This window comes from Toxotes jaculatrix, chromosome 7, assembly GCF_017976425.1.
Source record: "Toxotes jaculatrix isolate fToxJac2 chromosome 7, fToxJac2.pri, whole genome shotgun sequence".
Classification (NCBI taxonomy): domain Eukaryota; kingdom Metazoa; phylum Chordata; class Actinopteri; family Toxotidae; genus Toxotes; species Toxotes jaculatrix.
The window spans coordinates 14080403-14108125 of record NC_054400.1 but is presented as its reverse complement, the minus strand read 5'-3'; the positions used below and the strand labels follow the sequence as shown (position 1 = coordinate 14108125).

The following is a 27723-nucleotide window of genomic DNA, read 5'->3' as shown; positions in this document are numbered from 1 at the left end:
CTGTGTCTGTTTCATAATTTTGTGTTCAATCAAACAGTTGACATTTATTATTTTATAAACCACTCTTTATGTCATTAACAGATATATTATGTAGCCTGCATTATTCTTGCATTCTCTGCTTTCCTGGACAGAGCTTTAAAGAACATAATGCTGATGGAGTTGTTGAACCACTTTAGCTGCCAGCATTATGGACAGCCCTCTCTGAATGAAAGCTGACGCTGCTCGTCTGTTTGCAAACGACTTTTAGTGGAAATACGGAAGTAAATCAAGTGGGAGGGGACGAAGGCCATCACAGCTCCTTCTACGCCTGTTACGGTAAGATGTTTGTGGAGATTTTCTCTCCAAATTCATTGTGTGGCGAGTCTAATTTTAACTCCAGAAGGTTCGCTAATTCGCTGGGTAAGGTTTAAACCGGGCCGATAGATTAAGAGCTTAACTATCCCGGCAAAGGCTTCCCTAAGCCTCTACTTAGAAGGTCATGCCTCAGCTGTGCTAGCTGGAGAAGTGGCCGGGCGCTAGCTGACACTGACAGGCAGCCTGCACCACACAAGCTAGCCTTTAGCACCAGTTTCATTCATCTAAACCTAACAGCTGCAAACATGCAGGAATGGGCGAATCAGCTATGCGTGAGTAATTTGATCGAGTAGCGTCGTGAATTGCAGAACTATCGGTACCAATTGGCCCAACTTTAGGTTACCGTTACTTATTTTAGTGAACCTCCGGCTATGCTAACGTTAACGTCGTTGTAGCATGATGCTAGCCAGCTAGCCAACCTTCGTGGCTAAGTTAGCGGTCTAAGTGAAAGCCAGCAAATGTGGATCGTGTTTACTGTTAGTTTTCAAATTATGTAAGAGTACACTATTAGTTATGTGTCAGAATGACATGATAGCAGCGTGAATTATCGTGCAAACGTACTGTAATCAGCTATTTAGTGTTGCTGGACGAAGTTAGCTTCCCAGTCGGTAGTTAAAGGGAAAAGTTAATGGGAAACGTCTCCGTTTTCTGCTGCTGTAACAGCTGTGAAAGGGTGTTAGATATTTTAGCTAACAACTGTACAAAACACTAAAGCCTTAACATTTTTTGAAACTCACACTCAAATTTGTGATAACGTGATTTTAGGTATGGAAGCAGCAAAGGGGCAAGACTACATTGGACCAGGTCTAGATAAAGAATCACTACATTTCCACTTGTTGGATCTGGACTAGATTATCCCAGACACGTCAAACACTTGGTGTAAAACACAGTGTATATTTGTGAAAACACAATTGAAATTGAGATTTCACTGCTTTTATTTCAACATCTAGACCACGAGTGTAGTAGTTGTGAAATGGACACGGGGTTATGTGGTCTAGATGTGGAAAAAACAGTTAAATTAGAATGAAGGTGTTACCAATCTTTCACAAGTCTCAGAATAGTGGGTTTCCGATATAGTCAGAGAAATCTGCCTTCTTGGTTTCATAAACACCCTTTCACAACACTAAGAAGAGCAGAACTGAAGAAGTCGTTTCCCTCAACTTTAACCTTAACTGCCTAGTGGGAAGCTAACTTCAGCGTCGCTGTTGCTGTGTTGTGTTCACCCATCGTATCTGTTAACTCGAGTCTTGACAACCTGTCGGATGTTTTCAGCTCAATGAATAATGTTGTTAAACTGATGAAACGCTGCAAGGCTCCCGTTCGTTGTCATTGTCACCAGTAGCAACTTAACTTTAATAACTAACAGGCCTCAGCCACAAACATAAATTTGGTAGAAAGTAAGTTAATGCCACTCTCCGCTAGCAGCGTTGTTCTTGCAAGTTATTTCTTTGAGTTGAATCTTATTTCATTTACAGTAAATAGCTGCGATGATAATGTATATCTGAACTGAGAAAGGCAATGTTCAGCATTAATATTATCCATTAAACACAGTTGGTGTTATAAACGGGTATGGATTATGGTCTAGAAAGATTCCTCTCTAGCAAAGAACCATGTACAGTATAATTTGATTTAATGGAAGGTCAGTCAGATTGTGGACAACTACCAGGAAACATGTCAGTATTTGTATTATGGTAATAAAGGATCATAATCATCATATGTGCTCAGTTGACAGTTTAGGAACACCAAGCTAAAACTAATGCAGTCTAATAGAACAGTCCTGCAATAAGTTCTCCCTTCATGAAGGTTATAATGTGCAGTTTGTGTACAGTCTGTTTCAGAGGCGCTGATTCAACTTTATGATAATTTTGGTGGATGTGGTTTGTGGTTCTGAATTGTGGTAAACTAACAGGTGTTTCTTTATTTTCTCCATGGTGTTTATAACAGTGAGGGAAGGCTAAAACATAATATGAAGTGTAATGATTGTGTGCACTAGGCATACGCTTCTTAAAACTACACTACAGTCCATAAAACAAAAAAAAATATCATGGTCAAAAGTCCAGCTTTTGTTTTCCTATAACAGGACTATGTTTCAACATTTTGCTGAATTTTTATTGCTCAAATTTTATAGCAGGAAGTACTGTTATATAAATGGGAGAATATCTTTTGCAGAGAGGTGCTGGATCGAGAGTGGAAATCAACAACAGGATGTGCATGTCTCAGTAAAAGAGATTTTGCTGACTAAGAAAGAGGAGACATTAGTGTCTGTTTTCTCACCACAATCCATTGTTTTCTGTTTTTATAGATTACTGCCAGTTGTTTTGGAGCAGACAGGAATTCCTTTTATTTCCCTGTACTTGCACTTCTAGTACTTCCTGTTGCTCTTGTGATGCTCCCAAGTTTCCACTCAGGAAAAGATTTCACAATCATCTTTTTCCCTGTCTGTGTCTTCTGCAGGAGAATCGACAATTTGGATCCAAGATGACGGACTCCAAGTACTTTACCACCACCAAGAAAGGTCTGGTAGCTTATTGTTTGTTAATTCATAAGATAAATGGTTTCACATATAAAACACCTCAGTGACAAATTACACTTTTCTTATTATTTAAGTCCTCAGGTATTGCTAGCGTCCATTCAGGGTTTTTAATCAAGTGCTTTTGTGGATTTTGTAGCACGGTCAGCTGGATGATGCTGAGGAATTATCTCTGAAAGAGAGACCTGGACTGTTGTCAGGTTGCTAATGTTGTCCAATTACTTCAAAGCTGTTCAGTGATTTCAGAAAATTAAATTGGATATATTCCAAGGAACACGATGTGTTACACATTCATGGTCATGCAGTCAGTGAAGCCAAAGATGTTTACCCACTTCAAGATGTAGAGCTCAAAATGAATACATATTTTGATTAAGAGCTGCCGAAGACACCTAACTGACTTGACTAAAGCTTGAAAACTTTTTGGAAAAAGATGTTATCAATCAATCAATCAATCAATCTGTGTAGCAACATTGTTGCCAAGAACTTAACAGCTCTGGTTATTGTAAATCAGATTACACATGCTAACTGTCCGTCTGTGCCCCTCTGTTGTATTTTTGTGGATCCTCTCACACATCCCACAACTGTGCATGTTCCCACACACAGGGCTTAAAAATGCAAACAGGTGCTTATGAGTGATGGTGTATAGACTCCTTATGTTTGTTTTGGCTTTCTTGAGACATGCTGTAAGAGCATGTTTCTCTCAGTATCTGCTTTTTCTGTGGATTAGCCCAGTGTTGCTTTGTGCAGTCTGTTGCTAACATCTTGGAAGAGATTGGGAGTGATTAACGGTTTACAATACCTAGGAAACTCTTAGCAAGTACATTCAAATTTAAGCCCAAAATTGACAGTTCACTGACAGTGCATGTTTATAAAGTCTAGTTTGTGCACTGCAGTGAGATATAAACTGAATAAATATGCATTTTCTTTGTTTAGCACAAGGCAACACAAATAGATAAACAAACAAAAAAGGAAACATACTTCCAGAGAGGTTCACATTGTGACATGATGCTTTATTCAATACCTACACGTAGTTTAGATTCTGCTTTATTTAAGGCAGTGAGGAAAAAGCGTCATCAATTAATTGTTATAAGGCAGTAATTTATCTTCTAGTATTTTGAGATAAAAGAATGCTGTATACATGCCACTATGTCTTTGGACAGTCACAATGATTGGAACAATTGGCATCTTCACTATAATAGAGAGAAACTGGTGACCCCATACTTACTTATCTTTACCTCCTTCTCAACAATGCCTACAAGCCTAACTGGGTGGTGTGTGGTTGAAGTCAGGTCTTGATTATATATAAAGATACAAAGATATGCAAAATATAATAGTCAGATAGATATATAATCAGAGAGATATTCAGTGCATTGAGTTTTACTCCACTGTCATTCACTGCATCTACAAATCGCACACACACAAAAGAATCTCAATATTTACCATTACCGTTTTAGGTAACATGACTCCTGCACTTCCATTTGCTGTTTTATTGGCGCTATTAAGCCTGCTGCTGTTCAGCTGCTAATAATGCATGTCCTGCTGTGGCATTAAAATAAGAGCATTCACACATCACTGGACCACCAGAAGGCTTATAGTCTGCAGCAGCTATTAGAACTGTCTCTTTTTTGACTAAAGTCAGTGATGTGCTAACAGAAACATCAAAATATGGAAAGGTTTTTGTTTTATATATTGCAAGGGAAAAATGGTAGAAGCAGCAGCACTTAAACCCCTGATAACTAATACCAGCCACCAGTATCAGAAACCACTGGGGTTCTGCTAGATAAGACGATGCTGTACATCACATGTCAGTGTATCCACAAGCCAGTTTGCACATTGTGATGTGTGCAGAGAGAGCAGTGCTACACAGTACCCCTGTCTACCCTCTACATCACAAATGGATTAGATGATGAATGATTCCCTTTTCCCCCTTGTGTGTGCAGGGGAGATCTTTGAGCTCAAGGCAGAGCTGAACAGTGATAAGAAGGAGAAGAAGAAAGAGGCTGTCAAGAAGGTCATTGCATCTATGACAGTTGGCAAGGATGTCAGGTGAGCAAGGGGAAATAATGTCAGAAACATCCACACTGGATTTTTGTACTGTGACTCATCACCTTCCATTTTGAGTCAGTATTCACATTCACATAACAGCTTGTCCCTCCTTCAGCGCTCTGTTCCCAGATGTTGTGAATTGCATGCAGACGGACAACCTGGAACTGAAAAAGCTGGTCTACCTCTACCTGATGAACTATGCCAAGAGTCAGCCAGACATGGCTATCATGGCTGTTAACACTTTTGTCAAGGTAAAGCTCAGTCGGTCATAAATGTGTAGAAACTGTGTGAAATTATCAGTTTGTATTTTATGATTAAAGTGCAGAAATAAAAGGGAATGCGCAATCCTCAAATTTGTCAAAAGTGATTTTAGACATAAAAGTTTTAAAAAAGGAAGTCTTTCTTTTTCTGGAAAATTATCAGAAAAATATGTAAATATTTTGAATTTTATGATAATTAGAAATGTTAATGTTGTTATATACAGGTGCTTTGTACAGCACTGTTTTGGATTGGAAGGATAAATATTATCCTTGCCAGTTTTAATCTACTGATGCATGCTGTTTTGGCCAGCTGGTTAAAGTCATTATTTCCACCCCTGAATCTCTGACATCAATGAGATGATTACCAAACCTCAAGGTATCAGTTGAGGTCAAATACAGACATCTGCAGGCTTTGAAGATGCATTTTACTTTATTCCCTTTCATCAGCCTACAAACGCAGTGACACTTCAATATATGAATATGATAATGTTATACTTTACAGAATGCTAATGCAATCAAATGTTAAATGAAATCAAAATGTCACTCAGATAATGTGGGATGATACAGAAATAAATCAAATATTTGCGACATATCATATCACCTCTCTTGTCCACCCCTTTAGGACTGTGAAGACCCCAACCCTCTCATCCGGGCCCTTGCTGTTCGTACAATGGGCTGCATCCGTGTGGACAAGATCACTGAGTACCTCTGTGAACCACTGAGGAAATGTCTGAAGGACGAAGACCCATATGTGAGGAAGACAGCTGCTGTGTGTGTAGCAAAGCTCCATGACATCAATGCCCAGTTGGTGGAGGACCAAGGCTTCCTGGACACACTTAAAGACCTTATCTCTGACTCCAACCCCATGGTACGACTCCTTTTGGCATCCTATGTGCTGGCTATCGAGCCAGCCAGATTTCTAGCTCAGGGTCACACAGCTGGCTACACACCCCAGCTCTGCTTTTTGCAGATAAGCCCTTTACTGGCATACAAATGTTCAAGTATGATGCCAGAACCATAGTGTTAGCACAATGACCTCTCTATTATATCTTAATATAGCTGTTGGCTCCAGCTTTTTCTGCCAGCATTTATCTGTTCTCTTGTCTTCATCTTTAGGTTGTAGCAAACGCAGTGGCAGCGCTGTCAGAGATAGCAGAGTCCCACCCCAACAGTAATCTCCTGGACCTGAATCCTCAGACCATCAACAAGTTGCTGACAGCTTTAAATGAGTGCACAGAGTGGGGACAGATATTCATTCTTGATTGCCTGGCCAATTACACACCTCGTGATGATCGTGAGTCCCAAAGGTAAAAGCAAACACTGCCTTCATTAACACTCTATGTCATTTAACACATATTCTCAGTAAACTCTATTTCATTTTCTGGTCTTTTCCTTCCCAATATCATTAACATCTGCTAGCATCTGTGAGCGTGTGACCCCAAGGCTCTCACATGCCAACTCTGCAGTGGTGCTGTCAGCTGTTAAAGTTTTAATGAAGTTCATGGAGATGCTGCCAAAAGACTTGGACTACTATGGCACCCTGCTGAAGAAGCTCGCCCCTCCACTGGTCACTCTCCTCTCCGCTGAGCCTGAGTTGCAATACGTGGCACTTAGAAACATCAATCTCATTGTACAGAGACGGTAAGTCTGGGGAGGTGACCTGGGGGGGTCTCTTTACTATTCTTCATACTTTAGGAATAGTAGCTCCTAATGAAAGTTGCATTTACTATAGCATGGAACATCTCGCAGTTCGATTCCTTTTGTTTTATTTTCTGTTATATTACAATCTAAGTCAGTTTCCACAAATGATGAGAAATGTTGATGTCCTTTTTTTTAGCCCAGAGATCCTGAAACACGAAATGAAGGTCTTCTTTGTAAAGTACAATGACCCAATATATGTCAAACTTGAAAAGCTGGACATCATGATTCGCCTAGCATCTCAAGCCAACATTGCTCAGGTAACACACCCTCAGCTATAATATTTATTACATAACATAACAGTTATTGTCTTTGGGTGCTCTTAAGAAAGAAAAGATATTGTTAACAAGATCATGTGGGTGACATGGATGCGTGTCCATCTTGCTGTAGGTGCTGGCAGAGCTGAAGGAGTACGCCACTGAGGTGGACGTGGACTTTGTCCGTAAAGCGGTCAGAGCCATCGGCCGCTGTGCCATCAAAGTAGAGGTGGGTGGATATGATGTAATACTGTCATCAGATGGTTTGTTGTTCAAATCCTTGTGTCAACTGTGTAGTTCAATATTAAAACAACAGTTAATAGAACTGCTTATGTTTACTGGTATTTAGACTCAATCAGATCCCATCACTGTGAGAGATAAAAGGCCACCACTGAGGTTTATTTTTTAGTGTTTCCATGAATACAAGTTGGCTCTGTCGTCATGTCAGTGCTGTGTGTTACTGACTAAATGAATTATATATCATAATATAGAACTTTGTCTGCCTGGCTTGAAGTGACTGATTAACAAGTTAAAAGGATTTGAGATATTGAACAAGTTTTTTTCCTGGTAACCCACATTTGAAAAAACAAATTCAGCTCAATGCAGTGTCAAAGGCTTTATATATATTATGTATATATTATGTACTTACTCTATACGCCTTCTGTTTATATAATGCGCAGGCTTATATTGACAAATTATTTTTCTCTCCATCAGCAATCTGCAGAGCGCTGTGTCAGCACCCTGTTGGACCTCATCCAGACCAAGGTCAACTATGTGGTGCAGGAGGCCATTGTGGTCATCAAGGACATCTTCCGCAAGTACCCCAACAAGTAAGTTCCCTCTTAGACATCAGTGTACTCATTTTTCATCAGCACCTGATGTACTTTGTCAGATTTCAGTCTTAATAATTCCAATGGCTAGCCATTCACATTGAGACACTTTTAGATGTATGACATTGTAAGACCTATTACAGTGTTTTATTGCTGTCTTATATTGACACAAACTACTATTCACAAACATATACTCACACTGTTCCACTTAACTGACTCTCAGACTATATTCTCTTGGTCTTTAAATGGGCTGGTTTAAAGCTCATTACACAGAAGTGTTTTCAGCCTGGTCTTTATCCCAAAAGTCGTGCATAGACTCTTCAGAGAAGAAAATTGTCCTCAGTAGCACAGAGTGTGTTTTGAGCGGACAGCACTCAACACCTTGCTGTGATTGCACCTGGTCAAAGGTCAGGCAGATTCAGCTGCAGCACGACTTCTGCTGTGGTTCCAGCAGAGTGGATACATGTGCCAGACAGAAACCTCTGCTGCACAGCAGTAGACCGTCACCCTGGAGTCGTGAGTCTCCAGGGAAGCAGCTTTGCAAAGCTTACACCTCGGCATGGCTCAGGCCGTTAGCTGTATGAGTCACTGCCCAGACAAACTTCTGCTTTTTCGATTAATTAGACTCTAACTAAATCTTTCTTTACGATCTACAAGCATATCTTGTAGGAAAAGCATTATGTAAATGGAATTGGTTATTATCAGGCATTTTATGCAGATTAGAAAGGTAGGTTATACAGCCAGCAAGCAAAGGCCCCAAAGACCAAACCAGATCTAAACAAAGAGTGAATGTTGCATCTACATTTGTCAGGCTGCCAGAAAACACAGCTCTAGAGTAATGCTAATGTTGGTCTGTGTCTGCTGCTGTTGTTTTTGCTGTCACTAGTGGCCAAAAATATATTAAGACAGCTTTAAGTAAATTACAGTAATTCACACTGTCACTGTCATTGTTTTTTTTTGTCTCTCCTAATACATTATCAAAATTTGAGTGCATGTTGTTTTGTGTGCCTGTTTCCAGGTATGAGAGTGTGATTGCCACTTTGTGTGAAAACCTGGACTCTCTGGATGAGCCGGAGGCACGTGCTGCCATGATCTGGATTGTGGGAGAATATGCTGAGCGCATTGACAACGCTGACGAGCTGCTGGAGAGCTTTTTGGAGGGTTTCCACGATGAAAGCACTCAGGTGTGTTTAGGAGAGTGCAGAGAGGTTGTTAATTCGAAAATGTGAAGTGCATTTTTAAAGGTAGCAGCACGAATAATTTGCAGTCAGTGCAGGCATGAAGTCACACACTTTGGTTTCTGTTGTTGGAAATTATTCAAGCCATTGGTTAGTTGCTGCAAAGCAGTGAAAATGGACGTGACATGCCACACACAAGCGCACAGGTACTACAGAGAACTGGTCTTATTTAACTGAACAAAAATGTGGTAACCATGAGAGAAATCAAAGAATCTTAGATGAGTAAAATTTGTTGTTTTTCTGAAAGTAACCGCTGCTTAATGGGAAGACACTACAGTAATTGGAACACTTTTCATATGTGGCTCAGAGGCACGTTTTGTAGAGAAGCCAGCTTTTACTCTGAGGACCATTCTGCTGCAGTTCATTGTGGGTTTAAACCAAGCTGCACTTGGTTAGATGGCTCACTGTAAGTAATAGATCCATATTATTGCCTTGGAGAGTTGTTTTCTGATTATATGAAGTGATTTAATGTGTAGAGAGAAAGAAAATATAAAACACAAAATTTGTGCTGCTGTTTGTAACAGCAGATTAGACTAGCTTTTGGAATATTTACTGTTAAGCAGGGTGTGGCATCCATGGGAAACCGAAGCCCTGAGAAGAAAAAGGAGTTAAAACCTTGTTTGTTTATTATGTGTTTATTGTGGTTCAGCACAGGGCATTCTTAAACGGTCATTGAGATGCACCATGCAACTTTATTACAGTTTCAGACAAAATTGTATTTTCACTAGCTGCATTTAGAAGGAGTATGCGAGCAGTTGTAACATACTGTGTGTTCACTTTGCCCTCTAGGTGCAGTTGCAGCTACTGACTGCAATTGTCAAGTTGTTCCTAAAAAAGCCTACTGAGACCCAGGAGCTGGTGCAGCAGGTGCTGAGCCTGGCCACACAGGTGAGGGGGGAGGGGGGGGGGGGGGGGGACACAGTTGGACTTGTCCATTTCCTGTTCTTGCCAACATCTCAGTCTCCAGATGTTTGACAAACATCATTTGGCTGTCTACTACTACTCTGAACTCGCCATGCATGTCTTCTTCATTAAGTTTGAGGATTTTTTTTTTTTTTCATCAACATCGCTTTTAACTTTGCTTCTTAGCTCTTATCTTTGTATCTTCTCCAAAGTGTTCCTCATTACTTTATCATTATAGAGACGCTGGAGTATTGTAATGGCATTATAGATCCAAACCTTGCACTTAACGTAGTAATGCCTACAGTGGTTTGAGCTTACTCTGCAGTTACACCAACTGCATTTTAATGGTTTGAGGTAGTGAGTTGATTTTAAAAAATCAAACACATTATGTGGAAAATCGATCTAGGATTATCAAATTATATTAGTGCCTTTCATTCTGTCAATAATTACCTAAACATTCCAAAACAAAAACTCTGTGTAGCATTTCTGCATGTGGTATGTGTGTTTGTTTGAAGGCTTAAATAAAACTATGCTTGTATTTTTCATTTACCAAGGTCCATGCAAGGTGGGACAAGCCTCCATTTAACATGTGTAAATGTTCAATTTTAAGTGTAGTTCAGGCATTTTTGTACATGAGGATGACAGACTACAACAAACACCTCATTATGGTGCAGTCTAATGCAATGCCACCAACTACTGTGGTTTCAGAATTGACTAGAGTTGAGGCAAGGTTGAGTTTATAAACTTCACATGTAAAGAATTTATTACAGGGCTTGTGTGTGGTATTCCATCAGTGTGCATAGATGTATCTAAAGGTAAAAACTGGTAAATGTGTATTTGTACAACAACATTAGATAGAACAGATGTACAAACACAAGCATTTAGCTGCTGCACAAGCTGGCGGAAATCAGCAAATTCGTACTTAAAGAAAAAATTACTTCATACATAAACACACTAATAAAGTGCAGTGTCAGGTTGCCTCATACATTATCCAAATCTTAGCGCTACCCCAAGGCTGACTCCGTTTTTGAGATCTTCGAATCGCTGCTCAGCCTCTCATACTGGGGCAAAGACAGAGAAGAGTCTAACATTAAGTATTTATTAAACATGCTCCATAAATAATAATCCCTCATCCTCATGCCTTCATCCCTTTCTGCAGGATTCCGATAACCCAGATCTCAGGGACCGCGGCTACATCTACTGGCGTCTGCTCTCCACAGACCCTGTGGCTGCCAAGGAGGTGGTTCTGGCTGAGAAGCCCCTGATCTCTGAGGAGACGGATCTGATTGAGCCCACTTTGCTGGAGGAGCTCATCTGCCACATTGGTACTCTGGCCTCTGTCTACCACAAGCCACCGAGTGCCTTTGTTGAGGGCAGCCGTGGTGTTCAGCACAAGAGACTCCCTGGCAGTGCTGGATCGTGAGTTGTGCACTTTTCTTTAAAACACTGCAGACAAAGGGGTTTGTTTACTTAAGTAGACCTGGTTTCCTGACTCTGCTATTATGCTTTCCTTAAAATCTGCTGACTAACACACTCTCAGTCAATGTCAAGCTGTGCAGCTCTTTGTTCCTTCCTGCCTTCCAGTACAGCTCATCACATCTACTTGTCATTGTTCTCAGAGGACTTAATGTCACTTTCTTTTTCATGTTTCATTTTATTTCCGCTAGTGGGGAGAGTGTTGAGAGCCCGGACACAGGTTCTGCTGCTGGAGTTTCTGAGGCACCCCCTGCTGTCATCCCATCCCAGGGTGACCTCCTGGGGGATCTGCTTAATCTGGACCTGACACCTCCTACCACTACAGGACCACCACCCCCCTCCTCTGGCATGCAGATGGGAGCTATGGACCTTCTTGGAGGAGGACTGGACAGTCTGGTAGGTCTTCTGCACACCACTGTTTCAGTGAAGCTTTCAGGTTCAGAAAGGCTGGTATAACACATCCTAGTTGATTTCAGTTATAGGCTAAATGTCAATGGGGCCAACTGGTGGCAGTGTATCTTTATATTTTGTCTTTTTTTTCTATCTTTTCTTGCTTTTTCTTTTCTTTTTTTTTTCTTTTGACCCTTGTGTGTTTTCGTTTCTTTGTTCAATGCTGCACCTGCAGATGGGAGATGAGTCTGAGCCGGTAACTACATGGAGGGGGAGAGGGCACAACATTTATAAACCATGTCAGGCCATTTCAGAGGACTTATTCAACCACTGCTGTTTTACTGTAGATCTCATACATCAGTCTGACATTTTCGTTTGTCATGTATCATCAGTTATTATCATGATATATACAGTACGCATGCTGTTAAATCCTTGAGTCCATCTCTTTTCTTATCTCTGGGCTCTGCGATTGTTTTTCATCTTTCAATCAGCCGCCCATTCCCCTGCGGACGGACACTCCTCAGTCACCTCAGCTCCCACATCAGTCCCCATCGCCCCCAGATTACAGCCCCACTGAGGTTGGTCCAGGGGACCACACTGGACCAGTAAAGGCCAGCACCAGCTTAGAACCCCCCCTCTTGTCCCCTGTTGTACCACTGTGTCTTCTGAATAGTCCTCCCCAGCAGTTGATCTGTGCCTGTTTGCACTTTGTATTACATTTTTTATGTTTACTGCTCCATTTAGGTGAGAGTTAGTAAACCTTGCTTTTTTGTGTGTGAAAGAAAAAAATGTCTTCCATGCACAATAGTTTAGCTATGTCACTGTGTGGAATCACTGGTCTCTGGAATATTTTTTTTTTTTTCACTACCATTTCTGTTCACTGTTCCCCAACCTTTTCATCACCACGACACATGTAGTGAGTAGCATTTGAACAAAACCTTTTGGATTTCAGTAGGCTTGCAGCTGGACTTATGTGGACAGTAAAAGGACAGTTTCATAGAATGATCAATTTTCCTGCACTCGTGTCTCCCTGAAGTCACTTGTCAATAGTGTAAACCCCATAGCTGTCATTAATCACTGAACATTTTTGACCCTCACACCCCTCCATCCATCCTCTTCAAACCTCCCAGAATATTATTTAATGTTGCAACAACAGATAACCTGAATTTTTTGTCTGCCCCCCCCCAGCTCGGCGGAGACATTGGAGGAAGTCCTGCTGTAAGTCATTTTGTTTTGGCAGGTTTTGTTGGGCCTTGTTTGATACACGGTGACTCTGAATGTGCTAGGGTAACGTGTTGCTTTGTGACTCACAGATGGGGGCTGGTTTTGGTGCTCCTCCAGCTGCAATGCCGGCCTCTTTCAATGCCCCTGTTACTGGTCTGGATGACCTGTTTGATCTCGGCGGTGGAGTTGGTATGCCGATGGGATCCTACAGCCCCCCTAAGGCGGTGAGTCTTGATTCGCTGGGATGAGCCATAGAACAGAATGATATAACACTAGTGGTGGCATCCCTAATAAAACAACTTGTGCTGTCTCTTTAGGTTTGGCTTCCTGCCATGAAGGCCAAGGGTCTGGAAATATCAGGCACTTTTGCCCGCCGTGCCGGAGTCATCCAAATGGAGATGACCCTCACTAATAAAGCAATGAGTGTCATGACTGATTTTGCCATCCAGTTTAACAGAAACAGGTAAGACCAACTACTAAGCTATGGATGCTGAGTTGTCTGTATATTTACGCATTTTGTGACACTTTTTTCCCCCCTCTGTGTTTCTCTGTAGCTTTGGTCTGGCTCCAGCTGGTCCACTCCAGGTTCTCACTCCTCTCAGCCCAAACCAGAGTATTGAAGTGACCCTTCCCCTCAATACTGTGGGCCCCGTCATGAAGATGGAGCCTCTCAATAACTTGCAGGTAACACAATGTTCATTTCTCTTAAATGTAATGTGAGTGTGCAGGTTTTTATTTTGGATGAAGAGTAACTTTCTTACACTGCTTCTGCTTCTATTTATCATGAATCCTGTTTACCTAAACGGATTAGTAATGCGTCCTCACCGTTATTCACCTATACTGCTGAATTCCCATGCTGTGAATTAAACGGAATTAAAACATAAAACAGCCGTCAGAGAGGTTTTGATAATTTGTAAATAAAGAGCAACAGAGGCAGGCTTGTTTTTGATCAGGGTGGTTCTTTTAACTGGGCAGAATGGCAGTTGGGTGCTGTGTGCAGCTGGAGAGAGAAGATAAGAGTGTGGTGGGGGATGATGGAGGTGGGGGCTGTCATTAGTGATCTCACAACACATGACTCCTTTGTTTCTCCTGGCCTCAGCAGCCCCGCTAACCTTTCTACTCTGCTGCCTCGAGGCCCCGCTTTGATGGCTACGACTGTGTGTTTTGACATATTCTGAGATATTTTTATTTTGAGAGGTTTTTGCGTTATTTTTTTTGTCTTGATGGAAGATATTGTACCAGAATATCATTGTTAGCACTCTTTTAGATACTGATGTGAGGTTGCAGTTTTTGGATGCCTGTGCACCGCCACAGTCACTAAAACCTTTTCATCACAAATCAGCACAGTCAAGGGAAATGCTTTATTAATGCTGGGTACAAGTTTTCTCTGCTGTTTTTGCCACCACAGGGCCTCCTGCAATGACGCAGCAGTTAATTTTAACATAAAAGTGGTGACTTTGTTGGGTTTGCTGCTTACGGAAATAGATCAGATACAGTATGCTTGTTTAGTTGTAAAGAATTTTAAAAAGACAAGTAAATATTCTTTTTGATATTGATAAACGAATCAGACAGATCATCTTGTCTGGTCATCAGTTTAGTTAAATGATGACATGGTTGACAGCTGTCTCAGTAAAAGAATGGCCTTTTCTGCCTCTGATCTTTTTCCCTGTAGCATATTAAATAAAAATATAAAAATTTCTTCTGATGTTAGTGTGGTATTCTTAAGTCAGTGCAGCTGCAACAAATGTTTATTATGATTATTTTCTCAATTGCATTTGGTCATTTGGTCCATGAAACATCTGAAAGTAGTTAAAAATGTCCATCACAGTTTCCAAAGCCCAAGTTGACAAATTCATATTTCTTGTTTTGGCAGACCAACAGTCCAAAATCCACTTATATATAATTTACTATCATTGAATACAAAGAAAACAGGCAGTTATTAAAAAATGAGAAGGTGGAACCAGTTATTGTTTGAGAAATTTTGTGGACAAAATGGAGAGTGCAAGTAGATTCACTCATGACAGCAAAGGAGACTTGCAAAAATATGTTAAATTATATCTTTCAGTTGTTGATTTCTGACCTCCTCTTCTTAGTCATCTAACCCTTTATAATCGAGCTCTTTTAGTTTGAAGCTTTACATAGTTTGTGTATGTCTCATCGTCTTACCGGCAGGCCCGCACTGCACCCAGGATTAAAATGCCCTAATGAATTATTCACGAGTCATCCTTCTGCCATCCTGTGGTTGAACTCACTGTCCTTCTCTCGGCACTTATTTGTTGAGCAACCTGATCAATATCACTCCTCGCTTCTTGTTACTTCAGGTGCTCCCATTGTTCCACACTTGTTCTTGTGTTTCAGTGTCTTGTACTTTTGCCACCAGGGTTCATAGACTGTAAAAGGTCCTGCGTGAGAAGCTTAGGTTAACAAATTAATTCTTTTTTTATGTAGACCTGCTGTTAGATGCTATTTTTTGCTTTCTCCTGCTTGTCAGTCTTGTTTGTGGGCCATCGTTTCTGTTTGGTGTTTTATTTTTAACCATTCTGCTATTCTTATCTCCTTCTGTTTTCATCTTCATTGATTTTCTGACAGCCATTTGTATGAACTTTTTCGATATATTTAGCTCGTAGGTAATGTTTGCTAATACTCTTTAGCAAATATAAAAGCCTCTTGCTTAACTGTGAAATACAGTTTGATAGGAGACCTGTAAAGAACAATACCAGTGATGATACTGTAGGACATGACATTGTCTATGTGTGAGTGTGTTTGTGAGAGAATGAGATTCCCAGAGGACCGGAGCCCTCTTGTTCAGTAAACAGCACACATAAACCAACAATGCCCATCCTTGAACGGCACTTGAAAAGTAATTACCCATGTATTGCTTCTTGTTTCTCCTCCTGTCGTCCTCCTCTGCCCCCTCCTTGGATGTAATCACTCTCACAGGTGGCTGTTAAGAACAACATTGACGTATTCTACTTCAGCTGCCAGTACCCCATCAGCATGTTATTTGTAGAGGACGGGAAGATGGGTGAGTGGGTCTTGGATAAATCTCTTCACTCAAAAGCCTCAAAAACCCTGCTGACGTCAATAACATAAACACAATACGTCAGTTCTTCACTGTGGGTTACTGAAGATTACTGTAACTATTCAGAGCATGTGAAGAAGTGTGTGACGTAGATGTGCCTGTGACTCTCCACCCCTTTGAAGTCATTCGCATCTTGGGGCTGCATACTTGCTCTTAGATTGTACACCACTACCATATTTTGGGGGGCCTTTTTTTCCTCTTTTGTTTTCATGTTGCTGTTTGATTTATTCTGTGAGAACGTGTTGGCATTTCACCCCGTGGAGCTTCCTGATGGGACTAGCAGCAGGACGTCCGCCAAAGGCTGCGAGCTAATGCTCCAGAGCCTAAGCCACAGCAGGAAACCTTGTGTCTAGTGTGGAATCAAAAAACTTGCACACTACTTACAGTGTGTGCATTTGTCTTTACCATAAATCCTATTATCATCCTCATTCTGTGCACATTTAAGTGTGTGTTCTGCTTTTTGGCCTCATCCAGTGATTGTGTCTCTTCCTCCACAGAGCGACAGGTGTTCCTCGCCACATGGAAAGACATTCCTAATGACAATGAGTCCCAGTTTCAAATCAAAGACTGCCATCTCAACTCAGGTGAGAAGTAGGAACAGAGAACAGAGGGTATACTAGCTAAAAAACACATAACTTTGCAGCCATATCCCTCAGCTTCTTTTTACGTGAAAGTAGTCCAGCAGAGCAGCGGCAATCTGAAATTCAGATCCTCACTAATGAAGCAAATTGTATTTGATGAGAGAACTCATCAGCTGCAGTCCCTATTTACGTGTGATAATTTAGTTTTAGACAAGCGCGAGTGCAGCTGAACTGGAGAAGAATTCCTAATGACAGCTTAATGGAGATTTCCCCCCCAAAAGATTACATTTCTTCTTCATGAACAAAGAGAGAGGCTTTCACATCCTACTGGGGCGCAGCAGTAAGACAGAGGCTGAGGAGGAAAGTTCATTCCAAATTAGGGACTGTATCTTTGCTGCACAGACGGCCTGGAGTGAAATTTTGGGGGATGATAGGTGTAAAAGAAATCCTCCACGGTCTGGTTCATTTAATGACTCTTTCGGCAGATCACCATAGAGCATGGCAGGAGTCAGCGAGTGACATTCTATACTGCATAATAACAGTGTTTATTCACAGAAGCTAAGTACTAAAAATGAGCAGTAGCTTGTTCAGATAAGACGGTATAAGTTCACTTCAACAATTCAAATACTGAGTGTATTGCCTTACATTCTTTATGTTCCTTCAACAGATGCAGCCTCCAACAAACTGCAGGGTAGCAACATCTTTACCATAGCCAAGCGTACAGTGGAGGGTCAGGACATGCTGTATCAGTCCACGAAACTCAGCAACGGCATCTGGGTCCTGGCTGAGCTGAGGGTGCAGGCAGGAAACCCAAACTACACGGTGAGTCCTGAACTAGTTGTATGAGCTGAATTGTAGTAGTAGGGCTGTATTAACTATTTACTGTCAAAACAAAAAGTCAGTGAGAAACAGTGACAGCTGAGCGACACCATTACTGTCTGATTTGAACTGATGTAAGTGCTTCTGCAACAGTTTGTAATGCCAGTTCCTGATTAAGAGAGATTTAATATGACAGCATATGTTGTATGTGTGTATATACAATTTGTTAACATTGTTATTGTTGACAGCATTATCATACCTGCCACATAGGGCAGGAACCACTGTTTCTGTTAAAGATGCTGAACTTGATTTTACCTGTCCTGGGATGAAATGCCCAAATTCATCAGAACTTTAATAGGTCATAAAGGCTTTTATTGGAATAGGGAAGAAAGATTTCTAAAATCATTTTTATATAATTTTATGTCTGCTTTTTATATCATAAAGTGACAGAGAAGTTTATCTGCAGAATGGCGGAACGTTTCCAGTGCAAATCATACTTTTACAATTCAATTTCACCAATGTTTTTGTTTTAGTGAAGGTTTTTATCATAGCATAATAACTGGTTCTAGCACATTTTGATATGTTTGGTGTCTGAGATTGATCCCGTGATAAACATGAATCAGGAATCTAAACTATCCATGGAGGACTTCCATGATTTTTTATCCAGAATGGTCTCAGTGTTGCGTATTCCCACAAATCGTATAGGAGTATTCTCACTTCCGTTCTGCAGTTCAGCCCAAATTACAGTCCTGCTTATTGAATTAAGCCAATGTGATGGTGTTAACAAAATACTGTCATCACTGCACGTCATGGTTAGAGGCGCATGACATAGCAGTGGCTGATTTGAACAAGAAGAGACATGACGGAAATTGATGTGAAATAATGAGTGGTGAGCGTGCTGAAGGGGGGAACTGGTTGATTGTGCAGTGATTGGAGTGTGTCACTAGTATTGGTGACTCATCTGTGTCTGTGTGTGCGTGTGGGTGTCAGTGAGTGTGCACATGTATTTGTTTGCGTCCTTTGTGTTGTTGCATGTCTCTGCTTTGTCAGCGTGCCATGGTCACGAATTGTGTTAGGCTTAGAAATTCTGCATGACAGGTCCAGAACAATGACCTTGGTGTGCCTCTCCTCCCCGCTCATCACTCATTCTGCTTTCAGATCATGTTTTTATTTATAAGGTGCCATTAACTGTCTTTTTGTTTTCTCCTGCCTAGACTAGTCAATTTGTCAGTCTCCCAGCCCTCACTCATGAAATCTTATGAATTTTAAACTGGTTCACATCTTCCCCAGTTTAGTCTTTTCATGTGTCACATAGTCTGACCTGATACAGGAGATTTAAGAAAATACGATTTTGGGTGAAATGAAAGCTGTTTTTTTTCCCCTAATTATTATTTGAAGAGCATTTTTTTTGTATGCCTTTTTTTTTTTTATAGCAGGAGGTGGAGGCGGTTTGCGTTTTTCTCTTCCTCAGTCTTGATTTGTTGCATTTATATTTCCCCTGTGTGTCCTTTTTGTGATGTAACATCATTAATTCAGGAGGCTGTTCTCGTCCACCTTCAGCTGTTTCTGTTCGGTGCTCCTTCTGTCTTTCTGTTTTCATATTCAAGTTCAAATTGTTCCTCGTTGTGGCTGGTAAGGCTCCCCTTTTTGCAGATGGGTCATAAATAGTTTAGTGAAGAGAAGACTAGACTTTAAAGTTAACTGTGCTGCATGTGCAGTGTGTATTCTGATGCCCGTCTCTGTGAGATGCTGGCTGCTGCACGGTCCCTGCACTCTTGGCACGGCACATTAAAGCCAAGCTGCCAAAGCCTTTTGTCGGTAGCTATTTTTAGACTTTGAAGAAGTAAAGCCCTGCCACCACGTGTCTTCTGGGTTTTATTGTGCCTCAGAAGATAAGACAGAAAAACAGTCATTATTCACCGCAATGAGTGGAGATGCATGATCGCATATTTGGTTTTTGCTGCTGCTTACCCATGCTGTTTAAGGTTTAAACATGGCTTGGCCTATTTTTCTGGTATCTCAAAACTTGAATGGCTTCTGCTCTCCCATGATGCCTCCCTACTTATATTAGAGTATTATAGCTGTGCCCCAATTCCACACTCCATACTGCTTCCATCTTCCTGCTAGGTTTGACTATGTTGACTGAAAGATCTTGGTGTTTGTATTTAAATGGAGAAAGCATGTGAGGTTAATGGACACTATTGTCCCACAATGCAGTGTGCGACAGAAATGATAGAATTCACAGTTGGAAAATGTAATTGTGGTGAACAGTAGTAAAACAATTCATTGAAGATCTTAAGAAATTTCTATCTTTCAATATCATTCTGCCTTCTCCCGAAACCTCAACTACTCTACCTAACCTCTTCTGCCACTTAAGTGCAGTAGAAACAAACTGTGGACGTAACATTGACATGTCATCACCCTTCATTTGTATTTCTTTTAGCTCTATTTTTGGTCTCAACCAACTCCTGAGGGACAGATCTGATTCTTTAGTGGCTAAATCCTGTGTCTGTCAGTTGTTTGGTGCTGGACAGGTAGTGCCGAAAACGACACATTTTATAAAAATATTGATTATAGCTGCTCTAAGTTTCGAAATTTGAAATTGTCAAAAGCTCTCAAACTTCATTGGCTTTCCACTGAGCTCATGTATATGTAATAGTGTTTACGGTGGAAAACTGGGACACCGCTTATCTTTTTGATATGAAGGCATGGAGTTCTCATTTGCCATCTCCTGTCCCCATGGCAACTATGTGACCAGTGATGTTGGCTGATTTTGTCTTCTCACATCTTCAGCTGGTAATTCAGAGGAATTTGCTAAAAGTGAGTTTCAACACAGAAATGGACACCACAGTGCTTCACTACACACACATATATCTGCTGTCCCTCCACACAACAGAGTTAATACAGTCAATGCTTTCTCACAAGTTTCTGTGTAAAAACTAGGAACATATGTACAGTGCGACTATTTAAATTTGTTAATACAAAGTTAGACCTTTATGGGCAGGGTTACAAGTCAGAGAGAAGGATTGCTTTTTGCTGTTATTGTTTTTTGCAACAAGGTGATGAAGTCCCTTAATTTGTCAGGTATTAAATTAACTGGATTACCCAAAACACATACACTTGTCAGGTTATTTTATTCATAAATGTTTTTTAATTGTTTTCCCTTAGCACTTACTATATCACAGTACATATCAATATAAAACTATATGTATTGTGGCGTGATTTCATGCACTCCTACCCCCAGTTAGCACATACAATTGACATTTAAAGGATAAATATAATTACACGGGACAAGGTCTAAACCATCTGACTTGTTCTTCACTCGTTAAACATGAAGTAAATCAAATTTAAGACACATCGCTTCATCAAAATATGATCGTGCGTAGAGCAGTCTTCTTTCTTTGCTTGCATGATGACTAATATGCATGCACACTGGCATTTAATCACATTGGAAATTTGTACGTTCGTTATCTTGGGATGATGTAACAAAGCTTGATAATAAGAGGATTTTTGTCTTTCACTCTGTACAAGACACACACCCTCAGGTGATTACATCCTCCTCCATCATTACTGTAGCTCCCACTTCCTTTTTTTGAATGCCGCAGTTTCCAGCTAATAGCAGGTTGCACACAGCAGCTAGAGCATCTGCATTTTCTCACATCTTACCCCATGCTGACAGGAGTGTGGCTGCCTAAATGTTGCCAGCAACAGCATGCATTAGTAACGAGCCCTGAGTGTACAGAGGCATCTCTTAAAGAGCTGTGCAATATCACTGCTTTATTCCACTGCAGCTCTGTGATATCTTCCACAACACACTCCATCACCTTCGACTGATCTTTGAGTTCACTGAGCTGAGGAGGGGCCTGGCGTGAAGTTCACACCAGTGACTTACCAAATTTCTGCTGAATAACTGATCACGGGAATAATGGCTTCAGTCTCAAAGAAAAAACATCATAGTCTTGTCACGATACTGGCATATCAAACACTGTATGTTGAAGAATATTGGTATTAGGTTCCATTTTCTGTGCCACAATGGAAAGCAACTTCACTGCTTCAAACAGCAAAGACGCTTCAAGGCTTAAAAACGAACAAACGTGAATGAAAACAAGTAGTGCAAAGGAAAAATACTGGATATTAATATTTAGGTAAAAACCAAAAAAACTCAGTCAGATGAATGCTTGAAGAAAATTAGGGTATCCTGGTGGCATTTGGGTTAAGGTACTCACCAGGGACCTTTGTTATATTATATGTCATTCCCATCTTTTTCCTCCACTCTTCCTGCCAACTTTCTGCTGTCTTCTGTTTTATAATTGGCAGAAAAAGCCCAAAATACTTGACTAGAAAGTCAAGGAAATGAAAGATAAAACGCTGGAATAAAAGCTAAATTTATCAAATAAAGGTACAGATCTTTCAAACTCTGCAGGCAATTATACAACTTTTCCCCTTGTTTGTGTCATGAAGGGTCTGTACTTGTTATCTTTAGCAAACTAACACCGTGACCCATTCCCCCAAACTATTTTCCAGTGGAACAAATACGATTCTAAGAAATGACGCTGATGAAAGCTGAAAGAACAAACACTGTGAGAGGCAGGGCTGCTCTGTGTGTGTGTGTAGATTTGTTTTACTATATCCGTGGGATCCCAAAAAACTGGAGGCCGTTATACTTGTGGGGACCAAAATGCTGGATCCCACAGGTTTAAATGGCTGTTTGAGGGTTAAGTCTTAGTTTTAGGGTTCAGGTTAGAATTAGGTTTAGGTTAGGGTAAGGGTAAGGTTTGGTGTCAGGTGTTTAGTTGCGATGGGTAAGGTTAGGGTAAGGGAATTCATTATGCCAAGGACGTGTCCCCACGAATTCAGTAAAACAAGGATGCGAGTGTGTTGGTGTTGCTGTCAGGGCAAGAAAAATGCAGGTTGTTTTCTTGACTTTTAAACTTCACAGAGACATGTGGGTTATTAAGGCTTCCATTTGTAACGGGAGAAAACACAGCCGACAGCAATTAATTAGTGAAACGCTTTGAAATATTCAGAATCATTATCTTTTGTGTTTATTAATAAGCGATAAATGCAACATCATGACAGTATCTGTCCTGATATAATTATTCCAAAGCTCCAGCTGCCTTGTGTTACCTGTGAAGAGTGTGTCTGTATCTAAGGAAATAACGTCTGTAGTGTGACGAGGAGGTGGGGGGGGGGCAGAAAACTGACTGTGTGTGGCTGTATCAAATCCTAAACCTATCCCCAGCTGAAACTAAGATCAAAGAGTAGAGAGGCTGCCTCTATTTTCTAAGGGGAATTTATGTATCTATGTCTCTGTCTGATCAGACTAAATTAAGACCACTTTCAGTCCAAAGCTTTTTTCTTCCCAACTGAAAAATAATTAACTTTGTCTCCTGGGGGATAAAAAAAAAGGGAAAAGGGGCTTTTAAAGGGACAGTGAGGTTGTTCTGATTTATTTACTGTGATCTCATTTACACCCATTAATATATGAAGCTAAAGAAGAAATAATAATGCTCACGTCTGAAGTTTGCCCGATGAAATTCTTGTAGGTACGTTGCATCGTTACGTTTTTGGAAACTTCAGTGTGCAGACAAACCCTCGTCTCCTGTTTCCTTTGTGCCATTCATGCTCAATTATTACAGCTCAGTAAAGATTTGAATTAAGAAAATAAAGATTAAAAATGAAATCGCTACATCAGCTCAGCCTGTAATTACGCCATCATACTGACACTAACTCGATTCTGCTTCACATCTTAATTTTGTAATACAGCTAATTTAAAGTTCATTATATCAGCTTCTCCTGTGTAGCTTGTTGTTAAAGGTTTACGCAACTTGTTGTTGCCTGTGGTAACTTGTGTACTCTGTGTCCCACAAGGGGCATTTGTAAACTTGCTCAGTTTTGATGTGTCTCTCTAAACCTTGAATTTTAACAGAGAAGCTTACGACTCAAATCATATTCAATCCTACTGGACTCTTCTCTCCCTCCAGATCTCTCTGAAGTGCAGAGCTCCAGAGGTTTCCCAGTGTGTGTTCCAGAGCTACGAGGCCGTGCTGAAGAACTGAACCACCCCCCCTGACGTCCACCTGGCCGCTGTCCTCACAGACTTCTGGCACCTCCTCTTGCTCTCCATCACCTGACCCACGGACCGTATTACAACCACACACAGTGCAGGATCCACTTCCTGCCGTGTTGGGCCTGGAGACTGAACCCCGTATGTCATCCAGCTGTTTAATTAGGATGGTTAATGATCTACTTTCTCATTTTGGACCATGTTTTCTCCACGTTTTTTCTAAGACTGTAGAGGTGTCTGGTTCACTTTCTTGGCTAGCCTTTGCGCTTTTGTTCACACCATGAGATAATGTTTCGGGACATTATCTCGTGATAAATTGTCTGAATGAGCACTTGGCCCTCCGCTCTTCCCCGCCTGAGCCGTCCTGTGACGACCTTTATTCTTTTGGGGACAGGCGGCTGTATGACTTGACAGTTTTCTCTGCATGAGGCTCTTTAATCATTATCTATCCCCACTTCTCTGCAAATTGGAGTCTATTTTTAGCGTCTGCAATCAGCAGGTGAATCATTACTGTGGGCATATTTATTTGGGGTATTTTCAATTAAAATACAGCAGAAAAAGGCTTTAACTCTCATAACCCCCCTCCTGTGTGTGAAGTGGAAGGTGGCTGTCTGGGCCTTAGAAGAGACACATAAATACTTAAAAACTACATTGTTGTTGTCTTTGTCATTTTCAGTTTTCTTTAGTACCTGTGGTTAGCAGCAGGAACAGATCCTCTGCTGTCCCCTGGAAGCAGAATGTCTGACTGATGTGTGCTGTGTGCATGGAAACTGTTTGTTGGTGTGTGTTTCTTTTAATTTTTACATCAGTATCTGGACATTTTATAGACTTAGCAGCAGTTGTCCACCGGCTGATCTATTACTTAGTCATTCCATGGTTTAATTTGTGTTCATAGTCTTGTTAGTGTACATGTGGCAAACTGGGAGCCTCAGGTGTTGAGGATTTGCTGCCCCCCCCCCCCGCGTCAGTGGCAGCCACTCGAGCGCTATCTCTGCCACTTTGCTCTGTATCCTCATCGCAGCTTTCCGAGCACCATGGCCACCTGAGATGAAGGCTCAGGTGAGATAACTCTAAATGTACAATGTCATGGTTTGTAACACTTGTGAGTAATAAGTATACATGTAGGTAGCGCACTCTGTCTTAGCTGAAACAAGGCTAGAACAACATTGTGTCCCTGTTTTACCCACAGACTCTACAGATTAATTGGATTCCTTTTCTGAGTCATTACACTGAAGCCCTTTTTATCGGCTCTGTGGGATGTATGCACCTACGCTAACACCTTTTGCAGATTGTCACAGAGGTGGTTGTGTATTCTGAGTGTGTGTCTTTGTGTGTGGTGACGGCTGATTCATACGAAATGCTGTAAAGGAAAAAAAAAAATCAAGTGTTTAATCAGATGTTTTTGATTGACATGATTTCGTTCATTGTGTGTACATCATTTGAAAACAAACTATTAAAAGTCTTGATAAATTCACATTTAGTTTTTTTTTCCTTCTTTATTTAGACATTGTGACAAAAGAAAAGTTAGAAATCCAGAGCAAAGAGAACTTTTTTCTTTTTGTGGCACATCCTGTTAATGCTTAAGTCCCAGTGTCACCGGATGCAAAACGTTATCTCAGTTTTGTTTGCTGTCTAAAGTCCACATTCGCAAAGTCCCTGGAAGTCAGTGAGCATTGTTTCCACACACCATACTTCACAATCATTGATGACCTTTGAGGTGTTCGCGTCCCTTCTCTCACGGGTTTTACTCAGCTCTGCTCCAGTGTAACAGACTGAACAGCTATCGCAGCTTTTGCATACAAAGTCAGCAGGCTCTGTGTGTGTGCCGTTCAGCCTGGAGCCTTGAGCGAAGTTTGAGGTTTATCCACAGCTGAGTGTATGTAGTAAGTAAGGCAGAACAGCTCCTCTGAGGTGGTGACTGTGTGGTGTTTTTTTTTTTTTTAAGTCGGAGCTGCTTGGGAAAGCTTAACCAGGATTTCCACCGCATGACCTAACGGGGAACACAAACACCTCTCGTCTCTGATCTGTAGTCAGCCGTGTTCAAAGGTGCAGACTCACTGACCAGAGACGAGTCAGCAGTGCAAAGCTGTGGCAAGTCTCTGGCTTGCCTGCTAATGAATGATCTATAATACTGATCCTATGTGATGAATGCATTCCAATAGGGGGAGCCCCTGCATTGCATTTTGGTAAAGGCTCAGTCCGAGAAAGACACCGAGAAAGTAATTATTGTATCTGAACGCCGTAAAACAGATTTACAACAGTGTAACCAGGGACGCAGACATGAGTCCAAGAAAGTTTTGACCAGACATATTTTATTCAGTTAAGCAAGTATATGTACAGTTTATTCATTTTATTCCAAACCTGAAAAGCTAAATACTGTTTCATTCATTTGTTGACCTAAAATTAAACAAATTTACAGTAACACTTTATTTACTGTAGTAAAACACAGCTGCAATAATCCAAAATATGTCTAACTGTAAAATGTAAACTTCCTCCAAGTTGTCTTTAGAGGAGTTACAGAGAACATGATCTCAATGTCCTCTAGGTCCCCGAGTGTAACTCAGAGCTCGGTTCATTTTAGGTACGGTACATCATGAAGTTCTGAAGGCTAAAAATATTCACTGCAGTAAATGATCTATGTGATACCAGCCAGTCTTTAAAGGCAAAACTAAAGCATGAAAGAACAGACTGTGGAGCTGAGTGTATTTATAGAACACCAGGTCCATCACACACGCATATCTGGGAATAAGCTCATAAATTCAGGTCGCAGCTGACAACAAAAGAAATCAATCACATTTTTTTTCCTTTGACACATAAAGGTGTTTGCCATTGTGGCTTTTCAGGCCTTACCAATGCAAACATTTGAAGTTCTCCATTTGTGAGCTTTAAAGGCCCATTTTCTACTGAGGCACCTTGTATGACATGTATTTTAACATTTAATAAACTATTTACTAATGATTTGTAGAACTTTTATAAGCAATTAATAAAAAAATAACTAATAAGGAGGACCCCTCCTCTGTTTGACCACATCAAAGAATCTGGTCCAAAATTCATGTATTAACAGTTTATTAAACATTTACACCTGCAGACTCTCAGGATTGTTGCAAAAACCCTTTATTTAAGTTTGACTAACATTTATAACCGCAGACCTTATTAGAAGCTGAGAGACCCATCATTGATTGTTAATGGATTACCAAACTTCATAAAACAGCAGGTGTGGATTAAACCTTACTATGTGCTTCACTTTATATTGGGCTAGGGTTAGAAATAATTGCGACTGATAAAATTACAAGAAAGTAACTGCCACACATTGAGTTTGTGGGCGTAGGGAGCCCCTGAGGCCTGCGAGGCCCAGGGCAGTCGATCTCTTTGCCTGATTATAATCCAACCAAAAGGACTGTCTACACCCTCGACTCCTCAATGTCATGTCTCGTTAGTAGCTTTTAACTAAGCTATAAAGTCTTAGTAAAAAAGAATTATTAGCCATTAATAAAGCAATTAGGTAACATGTAGGCTGTAAACCCTTTATATATATATACAGTATATGTATAATGTTATCTTATAGGGCTGTTCCCGAGGTTACAAGCTCATCTGCAGTTATTCTGAGGGACCATAAAGTGTGTAATGTTTATTCCTCAGACTTGTCACTTAAGTGGATTTGTGGTCATTGTGTGCCGGTGCCGCCCGCCATTGACTGATGGGACTCATCGGCCCTGCCCCGGCCTCAGGACCCTCTCCCATAATAACTCGTGTCCCTCAGAGATATGATGTTCAGTCTTGCGCCGCTTCTCCATGACCCTCACGCTGAGATGATGTATGGTGTGTGTGGCCTATTCCTTTGCCATTTATTTGCGGCGTATGGGAGCTCTGAGCTTTCACACGCCTTGCGCACGACATGATCCTATTGGATGAGCAGGGCAGGGGATATTGCAAGTGATGAGGGGGGGAGGGAGAGAGAGACAGAGAGA

General features: G+C 41.0%; 1 protein-coding gene across 2 annotated transcripts; it reads left to right on the top strand.

The window, feature by feature from the left end:
- The first annotated feature begins 279 nt into the window (after positions 1–279).
- Positions 280–25225, top strand: ap1b1 (adaptor related protein complex 1 subunit beta 1). 2 transcript variants are annotated; one of them, XM_041041809.1, is made up of 24 exons: positions 280–315; positions 2809–2869; positions 4825–4930; positions 5046–5181; positions 5813–6058; positions 6307–6497; positions 6610–6831; positions 7028–7148; positions 7279–7374; positions 7860–7975; positions 8994–9159; positions 10003–10101; positions 11276–11535; positions 11784–11988; positions 12218–12238; positions 12474–12560; positions 13171–13200; positions 13296–13430; positions 13524–13669; positions 13761–13890; positions 16147–16231; positions 16786–16872; positions 17537–17691; positions 23673–25225. In XM_041041809.1, exons 2-24 carry the CDS (start codon positions 2833–2835, stop codon positions 23745–23747), a joined length of 2952 nt encoding a protein of 983 aa, XP_040897743.1. In that variant the 5' UTR covers positions 280–315; positions 2809–2832; the 3' UTR covers positions 23748–25225. The 2 variants fall into 2 exon arrangements, with proteins under 2 accessions (XP_040897743.1, XP_040897742.1); XM_041041808.1 differs by lacking the exons at positions 12218–12238; positions 12474–12560 and having other exon boundaries at positions 23673–25217.
- The last annotated feature ends 2498 nt before the right edge of the window (positions 25226–27723 follow it).

Coding starts and splice junctions, on each gene's coding strand:
- ap1b1 (XM_041041809.1), top strand. CDS start 2,833: ATGACGGACTCCAAGTACTTTACCACCACCAAGAAAG. Junction 6,059..6,306: donor TCTCTGACTCCAACCCCATG/GTACGACTCCTT, acceptor CTTCATCTTTAG/GTTGTAGCAAACGCAGTGGC. Junction 11,536..11,783: donor CTCCCTGGCAGTGCTGGATC/GTGAGTTGTGCA, acceptor TATTTCCGCTAG/TGGGGAGAGTGTTGAGAGCC.